The sequence below is a fragment of the Cynoglossus semilaevis genome, chromosome 3 (assembly GCF_000523025.1).
Source record: "Cynoglossus semilaevis isolate Cse_v1.0 chromosome 3, Cse_v1.0, whole genome shotgun sequence".
NCBI classification, from domain to species: domain Eukaryota; kingdom Metazoa; phylum Chordata; class Actinopteri; order Pleuronectiformes; family Cynoglossidae; genus Cynoglossus; species Cynoglossus semilaevis.
Genome location: NC_024309.1, coordinates 3,965,698 through 3,992,654, shown reverse-complemented (window position 1 = coordinate 3,992,654; position 26,957 = coordinate 3,965,698). Strand labels below are relative to the sequence as shown.

Here is a 26,957-nt window from a genome sequence, read left to right as displayed (position 1 = left end):
TTCTTTTCTACACTTGTCTCTCTCTAAGTGCGGTGGCGTCTTTATAAACAGTTTGTCAACCCTGATTTTATTTCATTTTTCCCTTTCCATTATTTATGTCTTGTTTTATTGAACATCTTCCAAAGGATTTATATTCTTTTTAAAATCCTTTGTTTTGAATGTTTTAAAAATTAATTAAACTATGTATGATTCAAAATTAAAATTTTAGGAAAATTAATAATAAAATGACATTTATAATAATAATAATAATAATTTATTTTCAGTAATAACAATTATTGTTGTTTTTCTATTTTTCTGAAATAATTTTTTGCCTAATAAATTACAGTTGATGACTTGTGTAAATTTAAAGTTATAATGAAATGAAATAGCATGCAGACAGATGTAAAAGCTCATATGTGGGTTGCTGTCATAGCAGCGCAGCCACATGTTGTGCAGGTGGAAATAGTAGCGAAGCCCGTGAGAGCTCAGATCTCACACTCTCTCTGCCTCCATTTCTCCTCCTCTCATTGCATCCCAGACATGTTTTTCACTTTTCTTTCCTTTGGTCTCCCTCTTCATCTGGTCTTGTCATCTTCCCCACGTTCTCCAGCTGTTTCTCCCTCATATACATTTTTGACATTAAGAAAATATACTTTTATGATCTGTTATTCCCATCCAATTTAACCTCACCACTTATTTAAATTCAAAACACAGTTTTTTGTTTCATTTTTTCTGTCATTTCTTCCACTTGCGGTTTTGTTTAATTTTTTTTCTGAGCTACTTTCAAATGTCAACTTCTTTATTTCATCCAAGTGTTTCGGTATTTTCATTTTAATTCTATTTCAACTTACTTTTCTTCGACAACCTTTTTTTTCTCATACACATTTATTTTGTTGGTGCTATGGTTTAAAGTTCTGTGACTGATGCAGTTGTGTTGTGAAGATACACATGTGCACTTAGACAAAAGAGATAAATGAAAAATATACTGCCGTTTCACTTGGCAAACGAATAGGAAAACAAAACATACAGTTGTAGAAATCCAGTCTGAAGTATCAACAGTTCCCAAGTCACAATTCTAATCTTTTCCCTTCAGGCGTATAATCAACATTCACTTCAGTGACTGTAATAAATATTTGATACAGGTGGAACTCCTCCTGAATGTCTGGGAGCCAAAAGGTCAAAAACATCTCACATGAAGTTTATCATTCAAAGCTGCTCTGAGCTCGGGGGTGTTGGGAGGCAGTGTTGTAAAGTCATTTAGCGTAGCATGACCTCTGCTGTGAGCCTCCATGGTCAGGGTTAGCTTCTCCATCTACCCCGCAACACAAACCAGACCCAGCATCACACACACACACACTGACTGCAACGTCTGTAAGTGTGTGTGTGTGTGTGTGTGTGGGCGCCTCTGAGATGATGAAATAGTCACTGTCGCAGATGATAGAAGTCACAGCGATGCTGATGTGAAAAACATCTCGTTCTCCATAGGTGGTTTCCTTTGCCTCAGTGGAAAGTGTTTGAAGAACTGAGGCAGAACTGGCCGAGGGCTGCAGTCCTTCAATTATCTTAAGTTGTTTTGGCAGAGTGGCAGAACACACCTTTAGACTTTTCCTTCTTTGTCACACCACAGGTCCTGCATTTATGTAAGTGAGCTGGAAATGTCTGGGGATGAGGGCAGCTTTAACTGTAGGTGTGGGAACAAGGTGGTGCTGGCGCTTTTGGGAGACGCTGATTGGTTCCAGCGTTTCCCACATCAACACAATTTTCTTCTCGGCTATGACTCAGGGAATAAAATGTGTCATTGGTCCGTTTTGGGTTGGTCCCCACATCATAAAATTACCAGAGCGTTTTAACAAGCCTGGCTCTGGTACAAGACTAAATTCTCATTACTTCAGGTTTGGGCTGTAAATTAAATCTTCAAAACAAACTAAGAGTGAAATGTTTGAGAACCAAACTAAGTGGCTTCACGGAGCACTGTATAAATGCTCTAACTAGTCCATCACTAGTCATAAAACAACTTAGAATTACAGTAGAATAACTTGTAAATATCACAATAGATTAGTTCTTATTTATGTTGCTATCATAGAGTTTATATTTTCTGGTGCGTTTTCTTCGTGGCCGTCTTTGCCGTGGGAGAAAACCTCCGAGTAAAAAAACTTCCCAGTGAGCACATTATCATTATGGTGATTATAACGCCTTCAAGCCTAAAGGAAAACACTTTTGATGATTCTAGTCATTTGACTTAGTCCAAAGCGAACGTGAAGTTTTTTTTTAAGTTTCCTTCCACTAAAAGAAAATTGTCTTCTGCTTTACACTGGCAGCAACAGAGGATTATTTAAGGAAACAGGAAGTCAGGAAACCCATTAGACGTTGAGTATATAGCACACGACTGGTCACATGGCTAATCCCAGTGTAGTGTGAAGAAGACGTACACCCATCAATCACTGGTGTATTTTTAGGTGAGGAACTCTGTCATACCTTGTCACATACTAAAGTAATACAGTACAACCTTCAGCAGAGAAAGTAAAACGTCTCTCTTGGGATAATGTCATGATTGTGTGTGTGTGTGTGTGTTTCTATCCCACAGTGGAGTACGACAGCGAGTTCTCCCCACAGCGCCGACACCACAAGGAGTTTAAGTTCAACCTCTCGCAGATCCCGGAGGGCGAGGCCGTCACTGCAGCCGAGTTCCGTCTCTACAAGGAGTGTGTGAGTCGCACATTCCGCAATGACACCTTCATACTTAAAGTATACCAGGTGGTCAAGGAGCACCCAGACAGGTATCTCACAGTGCTTTACACTACAAATGTTGTCTTTTTTTTGTCGTTCATTTCTTGTTCAGGAGCCACTAACTAAGTCTGACATGTGAACCACTAACTCTTGGTTTGAAATGACAGCCATCCTATATTTCCTGTTCCTGTTGTGCACCAATCAAATTAAAAACAATGCATCCCATTTAACACGTATGACGTTATGTGATATGATGTCAGTAAATATTTATGAAAATATTCAAAGCAGTTAAATAAAAGGTCTTTCATGCTGTGAAATGACGCGCCAATCAAACCTTTGACAAAGATTTAATATTTTTAGGATTTTATTTATGTCGGATTTAAATTGAATGTCTTCTCTTATTTCCCAAAAATTCAAATAAACCTAATACAGTAGTAAAACTTGTAGAAAGAGTCTGAGAGACACTTTAACTTTAACATGTAAACATTGGATTCAACAACTGTCTTAGAGCTTTTTGACTGTAGTATTTCATTGTCATTTTAAATACAGTGGAAACTCTTTTTAAATGAAATCATGGAGCCATGTTAGCTTCATGGGCTCTGGGCCATACCACATACAGCGTGTGTACTAATCCACCCCGGGGTGGGAGCTGTTGTCCTACTCAGCCCTTGCACCGCGACTTTACTCAGAATGAGCAGGTCAACAAAAAACTGGGAGGGAATGAAAACAGCAAGTGTGATCGCTCCACTCACTTTTGGGCACAGAAAGGTCAGGAGGGTGATTTTTTTTGTTAAAACATGGCCTCACCCTCGGTGTTTCTGTCCATGTGTCACTCTCCCTGTGTGTTAGCGTCTCGCAGCCCGTGGTGTGTTTCTAATGCCAGACCTAGTTTTACAGAAACAGCAGAACAAAGCTAACACATGACACAAACATCTGCAGGGGTAAAAACATCCGCTGGGTTTTCTGTACGATATTTGTTTTTAAATGAAGCCCCTGCAGTGAAACGTTACGACCACATGTGAAAAAATAAGCGATATATATTTCGACAGCTTATACAGCCCGGGATTTTTTAATAAAATACGGTATATCACACAAAAACATTTATAAAAAGTGTTATCATATCTGATTAAGAATATAATCCTAGGTCAAGAAACACCTTTGGGTGGGATGAAAAACACCAGATGTTTTCCATCTGCTTCTGATCCACTTTAATGTCCCCGGGAACCTCAGCTTAAGATTTTGTCAAAACACATCCCTGTCCGTTGTCTGTCCAAATGTTTTCTAAGTGTATCGGGAACTGCGTTTTTCTGCAGCATTCTTTCATCTCAGCGATGGGTGGTTTGTGCTTCCTGGAGTTGAAGCCCTTTTATTTTGAGAGATATTTGGAGATTAAAGAGTCTGCATATCTCCAATTTCTGTGTTATTATAGGAGAGTTTTTTTTTTGTTTTGTTTTTAACTCCGAAGAAAATTACAGCCCACTCGTTGCCCTGTCAGGTGGGGGAAGAATTGCTTTGGCCGTCATATTCTTATCTCTGCTCCTCTGTGCTGAAAATAACAGTCCGTGTGAGGTTTGGTGGTTCAGATGAGACAATGTTGTAAAGTCTTTGTTGTTTTCTTTTTCTCTATCTCCCCTTGGTATTTTCTCTAATTGTCCAGTCAGGAGGGAGCCTTCTAACTTTCACGGGCCTTTGTTTCCTGTAAAAACCCTGCTTTGACTCTCGGCACTAATTAGCCTCACACCCTTCTGTACTTCTCGTTTGATTGGAGTGGTTTTGCTCGCAACAAACAAGGAATGCGTGAGATTGCGTTGCCAGAATAATTCGGTCCGCCTGAAACTTCAGGGTGTTTTTTCCCACAAAGGCTGCTATTTTTACTGAACCAATTCAAGTCAGAAATTCCTTGCCTTTATTCTGTGCTTACGAGGATCGAGCGCTGAGCTCTGAGGTGAACACCTGTGTGACCTTTTACCACAGATGTTGGACTTTAGTTTTGTCCAAACAGTTCTGGTAACATGCATTTGTATTGCTGAATATCTTATAAAAAAAACAAGTATGAATACAAGTTTAACTCCTTTAACAGAAATATATAGCATCAACATTTTGACCTTTTTGTTTCTTTATATATATAGATATATCTATATATATCTATATATATATTTTAAACGTTAAAACGTCCTTCAGGGGGCGATCTACAGCAGGGGTGTCCACACCTTTTTGACATGGGCTATTGATCAACTGACTAGGCTAAAGGGATCTACATACATTGAAAACATTAAAATATATTTACCAATATAAATGGAACATGTTATTATTTATTATTGCCCCCAAGTGTGAGGAACCCTGTCCTGAACAAAAGTGTCGGTACCACCACTGTCATTAATGACCAATTAAGGTGGGGCTGCCGATGCATCACTGCAGGGGCATTTTCTGAACACCTGGATGATTGTGAGGCTTTGATGTCAGCACAGGAGGAGGGTCTGACAGACACGGTTCTGTGTTATTACTACTGTAATGGGACAGCTGCAGGACATGCTCTCTTATCATTCACTCTCTGTCTTCTCTTTACGTGTCCTCTGCTCCTTCTTCATTAAACACAGGCTCCTTTGTTGTCCTCTCTGACACATTCAGCTGTTGAAATGGACTCTAACGTCTTCTTAGCCAACAATGGGCTTTTCCTCTTGTCTGAGTTTTTTCAACTTTGACGCCAGTGCAACTCCTATCCCATTTGGCTTTGTGTCTGATTAAATGTTCCCTTGTTTATTTTTCATCGGGATTATTAAATGAGCTGTCAAAAAGTATTACTCAGCAATGTAGCAATTTTAAAAAAAATCAAATATCATTCAATGTGTTTTAATTTCTTCGTCCACAAGGGAGGCAGACTTGTTCCTGCTGGAATCTCGCCACTTATGGGCAGCAGAAGAAGGCTGGCTGGAGTTCGACATCACAGCCACCAGTAACCTGTGGGTGATGAGTCCAGAGCACAACCTGGGGCTGCAGATCAGTCTGGAGACCAGCAGTGGTAAGAAAAGTTCCTCAGACCAGCTGCACATTTTACTCAAAAGAGTATCTGGCATGGTGGGATTCAAACCCCACGCCCCCACAGAGACTAGAGCCTTAATCCAGCGCCTTGTTGTGTTTTTTTTCTGGTATATTTTTTTACATACTTTTCAAATATTTGTGAATAAAATGTATATGTATTCACTTTTATTAACCGCTGATATTTTCTATAATTATATCTAGATATTTGTGTTAAAAACCAAAATATCCAAAGTAAGCTGAACATGTGACTGACACTTTTTATGGCTTGTAAGGTGAGACTTTATGGAATAACTGTTAAAACCAAAGAGAAATGAAGTACTTTTAAATGTCTACTTATGTTTTGACTGCAATTTTAACCCTGGTAAATTAGGAACCCGAGACTCAGAGCCTCTTTGCAGAAGAAAGGCAGACCTATTTTTTAATCTGAGAAAATCTGTACCACAAAAAGCAACCGGTCATCAGAAGTCGGCTTCAGAAGCCCAGACTGGAATTTGCATTTGAGAGCACAGAGCCGAGCCGCAAGAAGTCCTAGCAGGATAAAAATGAGACGGAGATTAACCGCAGAGAGGATGTGCTGTCGATCCAAAACATACAGGCTCATCAGTGAAGCGCGGTGGAGGTGGTGTCATGGCTGCTTCTGGAATGTCCTCTCTCATCCCTGCTGATGATGTCATTTGTGATGGCAGCCACAAAACGTCTTCAGAAGACACAGAAAAGGAATCTGTGTCCCAGGTCACAGACAGGCTCAACGAATACAAACATAAACACTGAGAGAAACCAAACAGAAAAAGCAGGTTTACTCATTGAAAAGAGCTCTGATTACAGGATATTAATAGTAATAAATCAATAATGAGTAAATCAAATGAATAAGTACCCAGAAATAAAATCTGAGAATCGAGTTGTTTTTCCAAATGAAACCAATAATTTGGTCTTGGTTTGCTCCAGATCTTTTCCAAAAACGTGGGCCAAAAAATTCTGCGTTACCAAAAAATTTATTTAAAAATGCAGAAGTCAACAAGCTGTTTGAAGAAAAAAAAAATCCCTCTACTCCACGTCTATGTCCCATTGGCAATTTTTTTGACCGCCCGCTGTTTCATCTCCGATTTTTGTTCCCACCGAAACAGGACAGAGCATCACACCCAAGGAGGCGGGGCTCGTGGGACGTGATGGCGCGCTGGAGAAACAGCCTTTCATGGTGGCATTCTTCAAAGTCAGTGAAGTGTACGTCCGCACCACCCGCTCCACTGGAGGCAAAAGGCGCCAGCAGAATCGCAACAGGTCCACGCAACCACAGGAGGGATCCAGAACGTTGGGCCTTGCAGGTTAGTCTCAAACTGCATTTCAATGAAACTCTTTCCTGAGAGTTCAATAGTCAGGAACAGTAGGCGTTTCCTCCATTTTTTTATGAAGTCATTCTCAAAGAAGGGAATTTTTTTTTTCAGAATAAACAAAGTATCATTGTTCCAGGTGACACATAAAATACTTCCCCTCTGATTCCGTCCTCTCTTTCTGTGTAGCAGGGGGTGTAACGAACAGGTATAAGCTGGTCGTTATGAGCTCTGCACTGTGTGTAACCTAAAGCAATCGTTAATCCTTTAACCCATCACCTGCTGTGTAACTGCAGCCACACTTAATGGCTTGTACAGGCAGAGGGACGATCCTCCGAGGGCCTTGTGTGTTGCTGCACGGGGCCTACTGTTAATATTGAACCTGATTCCTGGCTAATTTGACAGTGGAAAGATCATGTTAATATTAAACTTTCATCACTCATGGCTTTGACACTGCTGTGAAGCAGAGCAGCACAACTGCAGGGAGCAGTAAATTTAATATATCCAGCAGTCAACAGATGTTACATAATGAAACTGAAATATTCAAAAATTTCCCAGTGTTCTTTGCCAACACGAAATAAGATGCTGTCTACAGTGTGTTTGAGGTCAGAGAATGACTGCAAGGCCAGTGATGTAAATGAGTCTGAACATTTTCTATATATTTTGGGTTAAGTTTTAAAACTAAAAGATTCATCTCATCCATGATTTGTTTTTGAACAAAATTACAAAATTAGACTACCTGAGGGTGAATCGAGACGTCCTAAGACTAATGTTATTATGTTAAAAGAAGTTCATTTCTATCATGCATTTTTACAATTCATGTGATCTTGTTTTTGACTTTAATATAAATCCAAAATAAATAAATAAAATTAAAATAAAACCTTTTCAAACTTGTTTAAGGTTCCAGTCCCTCGCCACATTTTTTCCCTGAATATAATCTCTGAATATAATCTCTTTGCTCTTTGTCGCAAAGTTTGAATGTTTCATTCAAAATTAAAAAAAGACCTCTACTTTCAATCTGTTAAAAATGCAAGGACTGGACTTTACATAACCCAAAACATTAAGACCTCTCCACCTCGCCACTTGGGAAGACAGGGAGTGTAAATATTTAGATCCCACACAGGAAGCCGCGGGGAGGTGGGGGTGGGAGGGTGTCTGCTGCCAGTGCTGGACTGCAGGGATAGAACAGAATAGGAGGATCCTTAAGGAATCCAGGAGGGCATATGGTTTCAATACCGCATCACTCACTACAGAGACGGGAGGAGGAGGAGGACAGGAGGACAGGAGGGACGAAGAGAGCATCCGTCTTGATTGTCGCTCGGGGGGGGGAACAAAGGTGTACCCCAGTTTTCTGGCTGGCACAGTAGACCACCAGAGCTCTGACTTAAAGGAGCATTTCCCTGAAAATCCATGCTTCATAGTTGAGCGAAAAAAACTCCCAGATCTGAGGAGGAGAGGAAGCAACGTGTTTGTTTTTAATTACTCCAGTTTCCAGGCCTCCTCACGGAGCCATTTCAAATCTGTCACTTGGCTGTGTGTTCTCTAAAAATAATTTTCCTTCCTGGCCTAAATTACACAAAAAGCACAGTGGTTAACCTCAAGGGTCAACCCTTGAGGTTAACCACTGTGCTTTTTTTTATCAGTTTTTTTGCCACTTTATCTCCATTTTAACACTCAATGACATTTGAGACTGATACTAAAACACACTGTAGTTTAGGAAACCTGACCTGCCCGGACCCCCGTGAGGTTTTTGACCTTGCATTCACTGTTGTAATGAGTTGGCTTATTTTTGCTGTAATAATAAATGAGTTCAAGATGTGCGTGATCCGGCCAAACACATTTCAACAGGATTATTTTAGAGTTAATGATGTGATTACATTTACAAGAAATCGTCTTTGTTTTCCATGTTTCACTCAGGACGAGGCAGAGGGAGCACCATCTGTCCCACGTCATGTTTTCCTGAGTAATGAGCAAATTTGTCTTTGTTCATTTGCATTTTGACTTCAACGTGGAGTCATGCAGAAACTGTTTTCTTCTTCTTCTTCTTCCGTGTACTCAGGCACAGCAAATAGAACAATGCAACACCTTTACACCAGGTAATTTGGGGTTTTATGGGCAGAGAAGGCGAGGGAGGGACTGTGGGTTGGGCCAGGTTTTTTTGCCTGTGGGGGGAGTATCACATCCCAGTGCAGCACAGGCTGCACGTAAGGCCTATAATTAGGCCTATCCAGTCATTAGCTGCACAGCTAAAAGACTGACCACGCTAACAATATCGCTTAAAGAATTATAATAACACAGCGCTGAGCCAGCTGTGTTTTTTCATCTGCCTCTCTCCTCCCTCCTCCCCCTTCATTCTTCTCCCTCCTTCCCCACCCGACCTCCCTTTGTTTACTGTAGGACTAATTAGACGTAGTGGTGCAACCTCGCAGGGCTTAATAACCACCGTGATGAAAGACAGGAAGAAAAGATAAAGGTTCAGTAGTATATTTCGCTGGAAGGGAGAAGAGAGACAACAGTGACGTTCTCCTTTCATGTCCTCATGGACTCTCCTGGCACATGAAACCCACCACCACCGCCGCCGCTGCCGCCACCTCGGTGACAGTTCATGCAATTTCTACAGTAGAGGGTGCAATCGTTTTCTGTAAAATAAGTATTAATTTGAAAACATTTGTAGCCTGTTACATCATGTCACACACCTTTGGTGTTTCCCCAAGTGATTCGTAGTTCTGGAGTTACTGTGGCATAACATTGTTAAAGACAGGAAGCAGAAATGTGGTTAATGGGCACCACAAATTACAGCTTAGGACTCTACACCCAGTGAAAACCTGCTGTAAATATCAGTTTTCTTTCTAATCCAGAGGCTGTACAAGCTGATGGCATGGAAGGTTTAATTCTGTTCAAGAAAAGAGGAAAATGATTTTTTTTTATCAATGCCAAATTAGCTACCAATGCTGTTATAAATGAAAGATTAAAAAATGTCTTCTTTAAATTTTTTAGAGATGTTTGTGGACAGCAGAAAAAAGGAAAAGTTCAGAGTATTTTTTCCCCCTTTTTTCTATAAACACTGTGTCAAGTTCATGTGAGGTCATTCAGCCTTGTTCTTCCAATTGTACATTTCCCTCATTCACTGATGTTTCCTATTCCCCCCTGTGTAAACAGTTTCCACACACAGACAGTTCCGTGCTGTGCAGGAAGGACATTTATTGTGCCTCTTTAATTTGAATACCTGAGGGAAAACATCCATACAAACCCTCAACAGCTGATTCCAGATCAGTCTGCTTCCTCATAGTGACGCACGCCTGTTCACTTTGACATGGGTCGGTCAGTCGACAGGGAGGGAGAAGAGATGAACTGTGTCATGTTATCACACATGCAGACACAAACACACCCAGTGTGACACACATATGAACTCTCTGTTTCTCCATTAGTGCAGAAAGGGCCGTTCCTTTCAGAGAGGAAGGAAACTGACACACGGGGGAAACACCTGACTGAATAGGACAATTATATTTGACCTTGCCACCACTGTTTCACGTGGCCAGACTGGACTCTGTGGTGACCAGTCAGACCAAACGCCTTTGAGGAGGCAGTAACAAGCATTATATTTTTTATTTTTAATGAACATTGACATTTAATAGGAGATCTAATTAATCTTGGCATGATCTTGAGTGTACTGAAGAATTGTCACAAAAAGAAACAAAAATGTAGAATTAGGAAACAGGTGATGAAGAACAATTTCTCCTACAGTGTAAAGGTAATTAACACAAATCGAAGGACAGGGATCAGTCAGTTGACCAGCCAATGCAAAATTGGTAATTGTAAAAAATATATTACAAATATTGGTCTCCAAAATGACTTAAAATGTCCCTAAAACACAAATTGAGAAAAAAACTTGTCTTGTCAAATGAAACGTCATAAGCAGGTGTGTCCATCAAAATCTCACTGTCTAAACAGGGATGTTGTTGGTCAGTTTGTTTGTCTACTGCAGTCTGACTGACACACACACACACACACACACACACACTGGTTTTAAATAGAAACAGCCTGATTTGTATGCAGAGCTTGTCTGTTTATGTATTCTACAGACAACGTTTCTTATAAATAAAACCGTCGTCCTCTGTTGCCTACAACAAGCAAACAGTGGTGTTTGTGTGGCTTCACAAGTGGCTTCAGCCAACAGGCGAGTTTAAAGAGGCAGCAGATGACAGGTTTGGATGTGACAGCCAGATGTATTTGGAGTCTAAGCTGTAGGCATTTCTTTCTTTTTTTTTTCTCGCAGTGTGAAAAGTTGTTGTAAAAATAAATCTTGCAGTAACTCTTTTTTGCTAAACCAGGAATCAGAAACCCATATTCTACATGTCAGGATAAAAAACCAAAATAGTCGTCCACTATATGTTTTACAACTAACTTTAAACTTGGAATATGTGTCCACCAAAAAAAAAAAAAAAACACTGGTGGGCTGGAGGCTGCAGGATTACTTAAGGCATTGTGTGGCCACCAACACACTGAGTATCCCAGTGTGTTAAGGTAGACACACTTGTCAGAAAACCAGATTTGAATCTATCGAGAGTTTGGAACGTAGGCTGCCCACTCTGTCTGTCTGTCTGTCTCTAAAATGTTTTCGGGCTGCCCACTCTGTCTGTCTGTCTCTAAAATGTTTTCTGAGAATTTAAAAAAAAGAAAGAATTGAAACTGTAAAGTCCAGACACATAAAGAGGGAGAGTACAGTTGAAGTGTCAGTGGAAAGTTGCCGTCACTGTCTCACAGAGTGTTGACTGATGCCAGCAATGACCTTCTTGACTGTAAAAACCAAAGCTATACCTGGGACTGACCGCCTGGCTGCTGGGCAGCTGCAGAGTGGAACAGACATAATTATGAAGCAAAGTGCAGAGCAGGAGGGAAGCATAAACACATTTGTCACTGCGTCACCACTCCCTGCTCCGGCAGAGCTGCATTTGAATTCTGCAAGTGATGCTGTATCTTTCTATACAACTTAATGTTTTTTTTTCTTAATTTCTCTTCTCCCTATTCTTCATCACATAATCAGTTAAGGATGTCCAAATTTCACTTTCTGCTGCCTTTGACATCAGTTTATGGCTAAAGACCCTTCCTTTTTAATGTCAAAAATCAAACCAAATGCAAGGCCAAATGAGGACGAAGAAACGTATACCTGCATAGAAGATTTATATATAGGTCATGACTCACCCTCATGTGTTCTTCTGTTGCAGATTATAACAGCAGTGATCAGAAAACAGCCTGCAGGAGACATGAGCTCTACGTCAGCTTCCGAGAGCTGGGCTGGCAGGTAACAGACATCTGTGTGTTTTTAAATTCCAACACAGATCTTATTATTATTTGTGGTAAATCAGTGGCATCAGGACTAAATGAAGAATGGGTCAATGTCTACACTGGTTACATAATTGTAACTTAATCAGTGCCTTAAAGTGATTAAAATTGTATTAAACAATCCAGAGAAAACTTTAAATACTAGAACTGAGGTCAGTCTAGAAAATCTCATAGCTTTGAGTTCAGATTTCTATATGAAATATTCAGCCCTAATTAGTTGCTACTCAAGATGTAGGACTATCATACGGTGAAACTTGTTGAATCAACTTTCTTCACTATTAAAAAAAAAAAACTGCTTTGGGTGATCTCACTCCATCTTCACATGTCAGATGACTGAACTGCATTATTTTTAAGAGAATTGCACCACAGTGGAGACACAAGACAACGCTGTGAAGAAAAAGGTGCCGACAGTACTAAGCAGTTTTTGTGCATTGATAAAGACAGCTGTTTCATCTGTACACCTTAAATTTTGACTAGTGCACACTGACCAGTGTTTCTTATTTACCCAGTGCTAACAAGCAGGGCTGCAGGGGCAGAGGAGAGGGAGTCAGTTCATGTTGTCTGGAGGAGAGTCACTGTATTTCAGGGAGGAAACCGCAGACTCAGTCTCGGGAGTTTGTGTGTATATTTGTGTATGTGTGGTGAGGAGACTGTCAGAGGAAGAACAGAGCCGTTACAGTGAGCACTGACATCTAGAGGGAGATTTCCATCGCACACATAGACACACTGGCATATTATCACTTTAAAAATAGATTTTTTTTTTTGCCTCATTCATCTGATGTAACAATTTTTATTTTCTTTTGTTAAAGGACTGGATCATTGCTCCTGAGGGCTACGCTGCAAACTACTGTGATGGAGAGTGTTCCTTTCCCCTCAACGCCCACATGAATGCCACCAATCACGCTATTGTACAGACACTGGTGAGAATCCTTATATATAAGATATATAAAATACTAAATAATACATTACAAAGTCACCACTAAAGCATTTTATCTTAATTACTTTTCATTTTTTATGTAGGTGCACCTAATGAATCCTGAGAACGTACCGAAGCCGTGCTGCGCCCCCACCAAACTCCACGCCATCTCGGTGCTTTACTTTGACGACAACTCCAATGTCATTCTGAAAAAATACAAGAACATGGTAGTGCGGGCCTGCGGCTGCCACTGACACGACAGCGCTCCAGCCTAAAAGGAGCACAGGGCTACAACTGCACCAGCATCTTCTCAAGTAGATATCCTTTTCTTCACTGTGGATTTTATTTTCCTATGGGCGTCAACCCAGAAATATTGTTCTCATCTTTTGGTTCAGAAGCCATGGACAGCTCTGAAGCTGAAGTGACAAGGAAATGAAAAAAAAAAGACAATTGCTTTTCACCAGCTCTGGTGATGGGCATTTTTTTCAATTATAGTGATCGAATGAATATTTGTAAAAGTGGATTTCCAGTCTGTCTGTATATTTTGTGTTCCTGGGTATATATGTATGTGTGTGAATGATTTCAGGAGAATCTGCATCTTCTGCCTGAGTGATGAGGCGAGGACAAAACTCAAGTGTCGGACCAGTCCAAGTGCTGCTGTCTTTACCTTCACAGATCTATGTACAGTATATTGTTCTCTTCAATGAGTAGTGATGGAAGCTTCTGTACTGGTCATGACTCGAGGAGTGGACGCAGGTCTCTTCAGCGATTAGATCATCTGATGCTGAACGCGTTGGCCTCAGTCCTCTCACATCCCCAAACCTTTCTGAGTGTATTTTCTTCTCAAGCCATGTTTGCCTTCCTAAAATATACTATGGTCTTAACCAAAGTGACCACACGCTATTTTAGTAGCGCACCGCTCCAAATATCTGCCGCGTGTCAATATTTGCTGGACTCACGCTGAGCCCTGCTCATCGTCCGACGCATGTTCTGGCCAAAGTGAAGAATACAGCCTTATCCCTCTGACATACCACAAATTGGCCTTTACATGTTGCTATTCCACCTCTGACAACTCAGGACAGATTGTGGAAAAACGTTTATGGAGTCCAAAACAGCCGACAGAGCAGCTTCTGTGCCAGCTTTCTGAAATTAGCCCTTTGCTTTTTCATCCCTGTGGGTAGAACTATGTTGAGGTGTGTGTCCAGTGACATTCTGTCCAGCTGACGTGTAACTGTGATTTTAATGAATGACAGTCTTTTTTTAAGAGACCATATCTTTAATGATGAACTAACTTCAGTAAGAATCAGAATGCCTTCCATGACTAACCAACTATAAATTACAAAATATACCTCCGGTAAGCTGCTGTTTACATGTGTGATCATGTTTAGACTGTTTTTTTGTAAATACTGTACATTCTCTGCTTATTTATTGCACCTTCTATTCAAAAAGAAAAGATAGATCACATGCCTTAATAACAAAGACAGATGCAAAAACACATAGAAACATATTTTTTGAAAAACAAATTTACTATGAAATCTCATGTTACAACTTGCCATTATTTACTCTTTTTTTACAAAAACCCATGGGTAGTGCTCCATCCATGGCTCACGAGGAAAAAAAACAAACCCAAAACAGTTCTCATTTGGGTTTTTTTTTTAAAGACCATGTGCTATCCATATTTTTTTTTACTGACAAAAGAACTGCTGTCTGACTGTTTGTGAACATGACTGAAACAATAAATCTCACCCTGTATTTTTCATTTAACAGTGGTCAAAGAGCATTTGCATTACACTACTGCATCTGTAGTAGCATCAAGTTGTTGTTTTTTTTTTCAAGTTTGAATGAATGTTAAGTGACACTGTTAAAGGTTTTCATTATTTGCTGTAATATTTTGCCAAACTTGAGTCTTAACTGGAGTGGGCGATACGCTGCTAATGCGCAGGCACAGACGCATTCGCAGTCAGCAGCCTACACTTCAGTGCCGTGGTGTCACAAAATTGGTTCTGTAGAACCAAAAATGTACCGCCTTGCTAAGCTTGCTTGCCAACAGCTAAGAAATTAATTGGCAGCAAAGCCATTTTTACCGATTGGCAAAAATGCAGTCATCTACAGAGAACTCACGTTGAAGTGTATTTTAACTGCAGACTGAAACATGCCCTTAAGGTAAAAAAGAAACCTGAAGATTGATTAGAAAGATAGAAGTGTATTGCAATTGCTGTTAAGACGCAGGGGAAAAAAGATTTAAGGATTTCACACAGGTTACAGTGACTGTAAAAATGTGCAGAACAAAACAAGCAGCAATAATTCTCAATTTGTTAAGTAACAAAGATTTGGAGAGACATGGTCCAGGCCTGAGATACGGAGTGTCAGAAAGAGCAAAGAGTGAACGGCCGAGGAGTCCGAGCAGCTAGAAATCAACGAACAATCCGTACTTGCCTTCAGATTCTGAGAATCATTCACAAATATTCTGAAATGTCTCCTGTTTTTATTAAAGAGAAAAATAAACACATGTCCATGTTCTGTTTCAGACTCCTTCAGCGATGCTGCCATCTCCATCGTGGCTCTCTCCATCCTGCAGGCTTATTTCCCTGAGAGTTAAGTCAGCCCAGTCATAACTGGTATGAATAAGGATTTCCCTCAACTTAACTCGAAAACAACATTCGGTGACAGAAACGTTAAAATCCCTTGACGGACAGTACCTCAAAGTTAATGGCTCATGAATAAACAACAGATTCCACATATAAAATTTTGTAATTCGTTAAAGTCAAAAGGCCGTAGAAGATAGATCAGAAATAATCCATGTGAAACCTGAAACATCTGTCCTTCAGATAGGATTGATAAACCTCCTGGATTTGATTATTTGAGCAGTGCTTGAAAAGTGGATTTCCCAGACACACAGTGTAACCCATTTAACCACCCACCCAACACAGTCTTATTCCCCACATGAGGGGACACAAGCTGGGTTAACAGCAATGATTAATACATTCACATCCCAAAGACACAACTGACCCCTTTTTGTCCTTCAAAAAAAAAAAAAGTCTCGTCACCAAATCCTTTACGAAGGACAACCTCAGGGAGAAAGACAAAATGGAAACTGGGGAAAAAAGAGAGAGAGTGATGTCCTACTGGTCAGATATGCAGTGTGGGCGCGAGGTTTATCATTTCTACAGCTCGTCTCTGGCCTGCTTCATCACGAAGGCGTGCAGACTCTCCAGGTTTCGCCCACCATTGTATTCATCACCTTGTTCCCCTGCCCTGAAGATGATCAATGTGGGGTAACCTCTGACCTGCAGGGGGGAGGGGGGATGTTCCAAGTTATATTGGTATTACTATTTATATGTATATAAATATATATTAGTAATTATTTGGAGCATTACCCAGTACTTGGGCTACTTCCGTACACTTACTGAATACTTATTGCACAGTGAACGCTCAACAGTGCAGTCCACTTTGGCTATTTTGACGTTGGTGAAGCCAGGAAAGTCCTTCTTGGAAAGATCCTCCCATGTTGGAGCGAGGTTCTTACAGTGGCCGCACCTGGACAGGAGAAAGTTGACGCATTTAATGTTTTGTATTTATCTATGTGAAGATTTAATGATTTTTGACGTGCAGCTTTTCTTAACTTCAGGTAAAAGAATGATTTTTGACGTTTGGCCTAAAGTGCAGCTTTTCTTAACTTCAGGTAAAATAGAACACAGTGTGTATTTTTTTTTCTTACCATGGAGCAAAGAATTTAATGAAGGTGATGCCCTTGGCCACAGACTCCTCAAAGTTTTCCTCAGTCAGGTGCAACACTTTGGACTGTGGGCAGGAGAAGGAGTAGAGATTTGTAGAGTTTGATAGCAAAGGATCTCCACTGGCTTCAATAGCAGGATTCAAAGACGTAATTGGCACCTTCTATAATAAGGTTTACGACTGACTTTCTCATTAACATTGTTTAGTGCAGCAAATACACGGGGTCAGACTAGTGCTTCATTATGACCTTTTCATCCCAGCACTTCACAATGATTAGTAAGTTTTAAAGAGTTTTAAACAATGGTTAGTGGAGTTTTAAAGCGTTATAAAGTGTACCATACTGCTGCAACACTCACCTCCTCTTTTTCTGGCTCAGGAGTCGGGATCTCATTCTCTATTTGTTCCTCACTTGGTTCCTTCTCTTGCTCCTCAATAGCCTTCAGCTGGTTGTCTACAAAGTCTTTGAACGAGTCCAAGTCTCTCTTCCCCTTGTACTGTTCTGTCTAGAAGGAAAAAGTCACAGTTGACAAAACTCTTACACACTTACAGATGTGGAAACATCACGGTTGTTTTGATTAATTATGATTTTTTTATGATTAAGTGTGTGATAAAAACTAACATTATGAAACCTTACCTTCTGTCCGTTGTGAAAGAAGAACAGAGTGGGATATCCTCGTACTCCATTTTCAGAACACACTTCATAATGCTGAGTGCAGTCCACCTGCAGAAAACACATTGTGATAAATACACACATGCAGATACGGATGCATAGGAAGGTTTTTCTTAGACCATTTGAATGTTGTGTAACATCTAGATAACTAAAATCTAGATTAGAGGATCACAGTGGTATTTATATCTTATCTTAGTTATTTTATATAATGCTATGTTACACCATCATTTATTTTTAACTTTATTACATCTGTGTCATTAGAAGAAGTGAAGGACCTACTTTTCCTATCTTCACATCGTCAGAGTGCTCAAAGGTGGTGGCTAGCTGTTCCCAGGTGGGAGCCATGGCTTTGCAGTGGCCGCACCACGGGGCAAAGAACTTCACAAAATGAGAACCTGAAACGAGAACAGAAAAGTCCAGCGAGTGAGAAAACGCAGATTTTTATACCCAACCATTTCATTAGACAATCGTGAGTGTTGTAAGTGTTTTAAGTCAGAATCTAAAAGTCCAGTCAACAACATGAATGAAGCACAGTACAACAGTGTCTGTGCACACACTGTGGATTATGATTCAAGCTTTTTTTGGTTGAACTGTCAGTCATGTGAATCATAGCCATTAGTAGTTTCCACTCTAAAACCCACAAAACCAACAACCGACCCATGGGCAAATAAACTGAATAAGTGTTAAAGAGAATGACTCATCGTACCGATGACAAAGACAAACAAAAAGAGCAAGTGTGTTTTGACACAACAGCATAACTGTTTAAACTCAAAAGTTACTCCTTTCTATTCTTTTTGAGCTGTTACCAAAAGTATATTTAGTATGAACCAGGGCATATCACCTGTGGCTATGTGGCTCTTGAAGTTGTGAGCTGAGAGCTCATACAGTCCCTGCTTAGGCTCTGGGGCTTTAGGAGGCTCTGGGTCACTTTCTGGTTCCTGGAGAAAGATCACAAACATGTAAACACAAAAATTATTGCAAGTGTGTCATCAGTCGCTTGTTTGTGTCTCTCGTTTTCTACTTGGCAACAACTAAAGAGCACAAGATTATAAATATAGGAGGATTCACTGGATGAACCAAACTCACTGAAGGCTCCTCCTGCAGTGACTTCAACATCCATGTCTCCAGGGATTTCAGATCTCTGGGCCCTTGGTACTTTATGGCCTCCTGGTCTGGCTTGAACAACTTCAGCCTTAATCGAACAGACAAAAAAGAAGTGAGGAAAATACACACTGTACTGTTATTATAATTAATAGCAGACTCGTCTATTAGTAACTTGCTGAAATGGTTGAGCCATGCATAAGTCTATTTAAGTGGGTATGTGAAAGACACATGAGTTTTGTTAATTATTTCCTCATGATTGCTGATTTTGTAGGTACAGGAATCACTTAGCAGAGGTAAACAGGTCACTTGGAGAATATTTAATCCAACTCCAGGTCAAAGTGTCACATAAGTTGAGAAATAAAATTAATGTTTGTATTTTGTAAGAGCTAAATTCTGTCCTTAATCTCATATTCTTGTCATTGTTAACCTAAAACACACTTAATGGACTCACATTCATGACTTAACAACTCAGTGTAGGCGACTTACGTTGGGTAACCTCTAATGCCGTGCACATTAGAGCAGAACTTAGTGTCCTGGACACAATCCACCTTCACCACATACACCTGAGGCTCCTCCATGCTGTTATATTTGTCTGCTAGTTCATTCCATGCCGGCTGTAATCTCTGGCAATGTCCGCACCTTAAAAAGGAAAGAGAAAAAAACAAATACTGTCACAAGAGAGTACAACAGTCAAAACTCTTTTTAACCACAAAGCATTTGCATATTTTGTTGCACCAACTAATATTTTCAAAGTTTTTCTTTTGAAGACTAAATGCCTCGTTACCTTACTGATACAATTACAATTGGTTTAATTAAATAATAATAACCTCAACTGTCAGCCCAAGCGCTACAATATAACATTTTGTCCCAGTAGTTGATTTTCTGATCCATCATATCGAAATGACAGTTGGCATTTTACCAACAGATCATTACTCCTGCTTCCTTGTAGCCTCCAGTCCTGGCATCTCAAATGTTGCTTTACCACATTCTCCTGTCATATCTCTGTGTGATCCCAGTTTCTACTATAATATGCTATATACTATAGTATAATGGGTTTTATCAAACTACAGCAATTGTGGTCATCTCAGAGGTCCAGGAAAGACCTCGTACTCTGCTATTGCAGCCAATGACATAACGCTGCTCAATCAGTGCGTGCCACGTAAGCACAGCTTCCCTGAGCACAGCTTTAAATTGGTGCTGAACGACTTCAGCTCTGGTTGAATGAACAGTGGTGACGTTGACCACGAAATTACACGTTTAAGTTTACAATGTCAAATGAGCAGAAGGGTCAGTCTATGCATCGAAGCCCAACCCGTGAAAAGTACTTCAAAGTACATATATGTAGAAGTTTAGAAGCAAAGAGAAAGGTTAGGCTTGTTAGCGGCTAAGCTAACCATTTAAGGTGAATGCGTTTGTGCAGCCACCTAGCTTCTCTGCTAACCAGAGAGCTGCAACTTTAAGGAGGGGGTTACTATTTCCAAACAAAGTAACGAAACATAGCGACGACATAGTACTGTTATTACTGTAATTGTACTGTTATTACAGTTTGCGGTCACTGTTCACTTACCATGGGGCGAAAAACATGACAAAGTGAGGGGCAGTGGGCACCGCCTCGTTGAACATCTCTACCGTGTAAGTGTGCTTGGCATGTTCATCTTCTTCTGCATCAGCGTCGCAAAGCACATTGGACAAAAGCAATGAAAAAATATAAAAACAAGACAACACAGACGGTGTGCAAGTCAGTGCAAGAGCCATGTCGAATTTCTGTCGGCAGATGAGCAGAGCAGTGTCCCTGCTGGTGTACTGTAAAAAGACCGACTTTCCACGTCCACGCCCCCTTCACACTTCGCGTAGAGGAATAAATACTGTGGATGGGACGCAGTCGCGTAGACGTACGTAGTTGCCTCGCGAAACTGCAGTGAAGATTTTTTGCAGATTTGTGGTATATTATTTTAACTTAAATATAAATAGTCGGGGGATATAGAGTATAAAACATAAATGATCAATGTTTTTTTGTTTAATTAACAAATATGTGTATACATATTTGTTTATTAAATATGTTTTTATTTTAGATAATATATTTTAGAACCACTTTTTATGCATGGTCTATGGATGTACCGTTCCCATGAGCACCTTCAGTACATTTAGTTCTATATGCTTTCTATGTGAAAATAAATCACCCCTTAACTAGGGATCAATAATGGTTCATTGAAAATAAAACCAAGTATCTATTTTCACCATGTGTTGGTGTGTCTTTTTCCAGAGTTTTAATACCTGCTTGCGTACTTTATTAACGACTCTTTGGCAAATCCTTCTCTTTCCTTTTCTTCTTTTGATTTAGTCATGATTTCATGAAACCAAATATGTGCAGTTTTTCCCTTTAATCATCCCACCTCTCCTTTCATTTGAACAAAAGGAAGAGTGGGATGATGAATAGAAAAGGTTACTGCATGGAAATGGAGGTGTCACACAGAGCAGAATGTCAGAGACCCTGCAAAAAAATGAATGTCTATAGTCTAAAAGTGGGTGAAAATGGTTTAACCATGCACCACCAGTGACTGAAGTTACATGTACATGTGCAATAGATGAAGGCGTTTATGTACTCTGTGCGTAGATTGTTATGTGTCTGTCGGTGCTTTTGAAGCAGAAAGTGTTCGGGGAAATCCTGCTGTTCCCTAGACAACCATTAAAATTCCACTGTTCCAAATACACATGCACCTTATTGTCCCCGTGGAGTGAGCTAGTGGCCTCCGGTGGCAGAGTAATATACTTGTAAGAGATGCCATCGTGGAGATAGATGACGCTACGATGACCCCATGGCTGACGATCTTTAACCTGTAGCTGTAAAAACCTAGATGTACATTCTCTTTGAAGACCTTGGTGTATTAGTCAATCTTTGGGCCTAAAGTCTAATTACAGAGAGCAAAACAGACAAAAAGCAAGTGATAACCTCAAATTCTCGTTCGTGATTGGACATTAGAATATTCTGTGGTCTTTTATTTCCGTATTAAAGAGCATTAGAAGGGCTACGTATCAATCAGCCAAGAAAAGTATGGCAAATCTGTCAATGTCAACTCACATTGGCTGACACCCCGTGGCAACCGTCTGGATCAGGAACCTTAAACAGCATGGAATATTTTTCTGACATTACTTTTAATATATTTGGAGAGAAAGGAAGCTTGGCTTTCTGTTTAATAGCTTCCCCTGTTAAAAAGAAGAAAAATAGGACAAAAAGTCAACACAAAATTGCTCTACAGTAGATGCAGTTCCAACAGTAAGATTTCAACGATATGGTTCAAAAAGCAGATATTAAATCATTTTTCAATGAATTAAATCTATTTGGTTGGTTATTTCTTATGAGTTATAATGAAAGTTGTATGCAGTGAGCCAATCATTATTATTTCCTGACAGCACTTTAGCAGGTCTGCTATATTATAGGGTAATAGGAAATAAGGAAGAAAGATGAAGGGTGTCTGGGGAACTGAGGACATTTCACGGTGTGTGTTTTCTTAATACTGTAGGCAGAAGTTCAATGGTGCAGTGAAAATGACACAAAACAGAAAAATTTAATTGACATTTATCTATTAACACGTGGCCAGAGTAGGGAACAGTCCTGTACCATTTGCTTTTTGTTTTCCCAGTGTCTAAGTTGTGTTCAGGGTTGAATGTAGTGATGAATGCAGTTGATGAGGTCGCAAGCACATCAACTGCTGCTGTTCACTCCAAAAGCAGACTTGTTTCCATTGGGGATACGGTGACAAGTCAGGGCCACGAGTATCATATCCTGAACACAGGATGTGACCAATAGAGAAGGAACAATGTTATTTGCAGACAGCGCTCTGGAGCCACTTCAACAGGCACCTGTGCTGGGAAAAGACAGCAGGGAGAGGACTCTCCCACATGTTTTTTTTTAAAACAAGGAAAATAGTAAATCTAGTAAAAATACGGGAAGTGGAAAGTGTCTTTTCATCCGAGGGGCTTAAAGGGCCTGAAATAAGAAGAAGAAAAGAGTGTAAAATAATAACAGTAAATGGGGCTATTGAAGAGAGGATAAAGGAGATGAAGGACTTACTGGACATGAGGTGGTTTTGTTGGCTGAGGGTTACCTGGACTACTCCGTATCCTCTTTGTTATGTTCTACCACTTCCTCTTGAATTGAGCCACATGACTATAGTTGTGCCAGTTCCCCTGATGTATCGCATTATTAAAAAAATGACCACATTTCCACAAGTGCATATACCCAAAGACTCAGCTACTTCCCCACAGCAGAAACTCCGCACAGAGGCTGTAAACAGATTTCAGGAACCCATGGATTAGGAAAAAAAACTTCAAAACAGAGTTCCGGGAAAGAACTTAGTCTTAATAGGCACATATGTTGCTTTGAAATTCTAATATGTTTTTGCGTCTTAGGATCTCTACATACCTGCAGATCCCCTATGACTAAGACTGACTGAGCACGCCATACTATCACAGATGCTAGTGGTCATTTTACCCCAGTGTTTCCCAACCTTCTCTGAGCTGTAGCACATATTTTTCTTTACAAAAATCTCATAACAAACCACAAGAAAAAGTACATGTTATGAACTATTTTTAATTTACTCACAATTGACATTTACTCAATATGAAACCTAGGCCTCCGCAAAATACAAATTAGTCTTTGACCTGAGGATCTGTCACCAGTTCACCTGCTGCTTAAGGAACCATTCAAAATAATACTTGTAAATAACCATATTACAGATTAGACTTTAATATATATTCATATTTTATTAAAAGCACCAAGGAGTGGTCAACCGTCCTTAAAAAGGGGGTTTTGTATGTCAACCTTTCTCGAATTCTGTCAGCCAATTAAATACGATTTATATGTAAATAAAGGACTTCTTAGATGGTCCCTTGTGCTTCAGTGTGTCACAGAGCTGTTTGAGGTATTTCATCCTGTCACTGACATTTGCAGTGAAGCGCTGCTGACTCCACTGACTGTTCTCTCTTTAACATTGGAAGTTGTGAGTCACGGCGCAAGTTGAACGTTTGCTATATTAAATCATGTTGTTATTAGCATGTCATGCTATTTGGCAAACGTGTCATTTTAACAGCAGCTCTGAAGTGCAGTAGTAAAATAAAGCTGTTCTTCACGTGTATTAATAACCTAACATTTTCATGCAGATTGAGCACAGTGACTAAAGCTGTGGAGTTCACTGAAACTTTGGATGAAATGTGTCCCAATGTAGGGCCTTTGGCTGTTTGTGGCCTGGTTCTAAGAGATATACATATATTTAATATATATTTGAGGAACAACATAAAACTTCAACTTCTACGGTGACCATTATTATGCCGTAGTTTTATTGTAAGTCTTTTAACTCTGTAATCATACTGTGAGGTCTGTCTGTTCCCTGTTCCTGCTGTCTGCTGTGTGGGGTTAATCATTGTGATTAAACTCACCTGTGTCTCTGTAATTAGTCTCACCCGTGTCATCTGGCACCTTATATATACCTCTCTCCCACTTTGTGGGGTTATTGTATCTGTCTGTGTGTGTACTGGGTGTTCCTGTTAGTTTGTCATTTGTGTCCTCGAGTGTGGAAAAGTCCATGATGTTGAAGAAGCAGCGCATGCCTGAGTTCGATGCTTTAGTCCTGTGAGTTTTTGTTGTTGCACTTTGAATAAACCTGCTGCACCTGAAGAGAGTCTACCTAGTGCTGCAATTTGGGTCCAACCTTCTTCCTAGCTTGACCAACTGTAACACAATCATTTATATCCTGAATACTCTCTTGCATTGAAGTCAAGTATGTGACATTTTCAAGAGATTGTGTATTTCATTTAAATAACAAAATATAACAGGTAACGAGCAGGAGGGTGGTGCTTTAACAGTCGTGCCTTTAGACTGCCAAGTGTCTAGCTTTTTTTCCACTTTCAAAAGTTACCTTTCCAAATGACATGTTAAAATTAAACTAAAATTAACTAAGTTAAAGGAGCAGTGAACACTTAAAATACTTTTCTTAAATAATTGAAATCTTTACCAAGTTTTTCTTAATTGCCAATTGTTCCTTTATCCAGTTTTACACAGCTGCATATAATTTTAAATGATCAGGTTTCTCTCAATTAATTTAAAATTTGTTTTATTTTTAATCATAATTGTATCTAGGATTTTTTTTTAAATAATCTGCCTTTGCTAATTTTGGTCTATAAGGCCACAGAGACCAATAAGGCCATGGAAACGGAGGGGGAAATGCTAGAAACACATGGAATCTTAAACACACACAGGGAGAAATGGGGGAAACAAATGGAGGTGCAGCACAGCTGTAACAGTTAACTTTCCCCGGAGAAGAAAACGGTCAATATTAATCAGAGAGGAGATCGTCCTGAAACTCGTTTTCATTCTGTGCGGTTTCATCTTGTTCCCATTTGCCTGGTGTCCAGTTGGTCTACTTTAAATCCACTGGGCTTTCGTTCTTAATCTGTCTGTGCTTAAGTCTAGTTTTCCATATGAACTTCAACTAATGTCAAGCCAACCTGTTTTGCTTTGACCTCCCACCCCCCTCAAAAAATTACTCATCCAGAATCATTCATCTTTTACTACTAAGCCTGGTGAATGGCTACAGGTGAGCTGGAGCCAGTGCCGGCTAACATCAGGTATAAAATATAAGGACTCACCCATTGATAAAGTCACACTAATTATTATCAATTATTGTATGCATGCAGCCACGCTGCACTGGCACAGAACTGCAACCTCTGACCCACTTTAACATATGTCATATATCATATCATAAACCAAATTAAATATTGGTCACATTCACAAAAATTGGTCACAAAAATTCATTTGATCCTTTCGTTTGTCTGCAGTGTGAACAATAGCCAAGACTGTAAATTCTGGGAACATGAACATGGCATCAGAAGCCAAAGGTAAGATACTGCACCACGACATTGTTGATTTATTTGCCAATCCAGGTCTATGCACTGTTGTGACATCACTGCTACTATATCATTGGGTTTAAATAATCAGTTCTTGAGTCTGCTACCATTCTCCTCTTTGGTACTGATGTTGAATTTTGTTTAAATTCTACTGTTAGTGCAGTAATACTTATGTATACTATAAGTCCTGTTAGTAGGTTCGCATGTCATTTCTTCTATTGTCACTGCCAGGAAGCAGCACAGCACAGCACAGCACTGGACTGGTCCTAACATTCAAACACATCAGACTTCACAGGTGGTGACAGGACCCAACTCAACTTAGAGGCTGCCTTTTACAGATGCTTCTTGGTCCAGTGCCATCACTGTAAAAGTCCCACTTCCTGCTGGTTTTACCATTAGGTTGTACTGGCCAGAGTGTGAGTGGCTGAGGTGGTTCAGACAGAGGAGAAGAAGATGAATATGGCAGTGGGGAGGATTAAGATGGAGAATGAGCATCATCACGTTGTCAGATATGTTTTAATTCCAAGCAGTATAAGGTTTAGGTTTGTTTCTCTGCATCCTCTCTGCCTGTGTGTCCTTCAACAACTTGCTGAACGTCTCTATCCATGATCCTGAGAGAATTAATCTCACACGTGCAGACACGTGATAATTTAACAATACTGTATTTCGTATGAGCCGAGCCATAAGTCAAAGCAATAATCATTGTTGCTTTTACTTTTTCTGAGAAACTTTGTGTCAACTTCTGTTTATGTTTTCTTCTTTTTTAAAGAAGTAAGACGGATGCTGTCACCCACTTACCAGCACTCGCGCTGGCTCTCATGGAAAATATAAAAGAGGCCCAGCCTCATTGAGGTCAGGCTGACATTACCAGTGAGAGGTGGCCAAGTCACAAAACAGATGTTTGCTGTTTTTCTAAGAATGATTCGTTCTCAACTAACTACAGGCCCAACCATAACCCAGAGTCCCTTTGACAGAGTCTGGTGTTAATGTGGGCAAGTGACGGCGCAGCGTGTGAACCCGGTGATTTATCGTAAACATGGGTCCTATTGTATGCATGCCTCTGAAGTTTATGTCTCTGACAGGTGTCTGAGTTTGTCTCATTTGTCTGTACTGAGGCAGGTGTGTAATGAAATGATCAGATGAATCGCACACTGGAAAGTATGTGTCCTGGCGAATGTGTGTATGTGTGTGTTTGTCTGCTCTCCTATACGTG

General features: G+C 40.0%; 2 protein-coding genes across 2 annotated transcripts in view; one reads left to right on the top strand and one right to left on the bottom strand.

The window, feature by feature from the left end:
* Nucleotides 1–13,775, top strand: part of bmp6 (bone morphogenetic protein 6) — a 28,146-nt gene extending 14,371 nt beyond the window's left edge. The window contains 6 exon segments of the mRNA NM_001328247.1: nucleotides 2,564–2,756; nucleotides 5,577–5,725; nucleotides 6,870–7,067; nucleotides 12,299–12,375; nucleotides 13,226–13,336; nucleotides 13,437–13,775. Of these exon segments, the coding sequence (NP_001315176.1) occupies nucleotides 2,564–2,756; nucleotides 5,577–5,725; nucleotides 6,870–7,067; nucleotides 12,299–12,375; nucleotides 13,226–13,336; nucleotides 13,437–13,586 (878 nt within the window). The 3' untranslated portion in view covers nucleotides 13,587–13,775.
* Nucleotides 13,776–15,117: 1,342 nt separating this feature from the next.
* On the bottom strand, nucleotides 15,118–20,673 carry txndc5 (thioredoxin domain containing 5). The gene is made up of 10 exons (XM_008307519.3): nucleotides 20,409–20,673; nucleotides 19,328–19,480; nucleotides 18,824–18,929; nucleotides 18,579–18,675; nucleotides 18,017–18,132; nucleotides 17,702–17,788; nucleotides 17,424–17,570; nucleotides 17,051–17,133; nucleotides 16,740–16,869; nucleotides 15,118–16,619 (listed from the first exon to the last, which is right to left on the bottom strand). The coding sequence occupies exons 1-10, from the start codon at nucleotides 20,594–20,596 to the stop codon at nucleotides 16,497–16,499; spliced, it is 1,230 nt and encodes a 409-aa protein (XP_008305741.1). The 5' UTR covers nucleotides 20,597–20,673; the 3' UTR covers nucleotides 15,118–16,496.
* Between the last annotated feature and the right edge of the window lie 6,284 nt (nucleotides 20,674–26,957).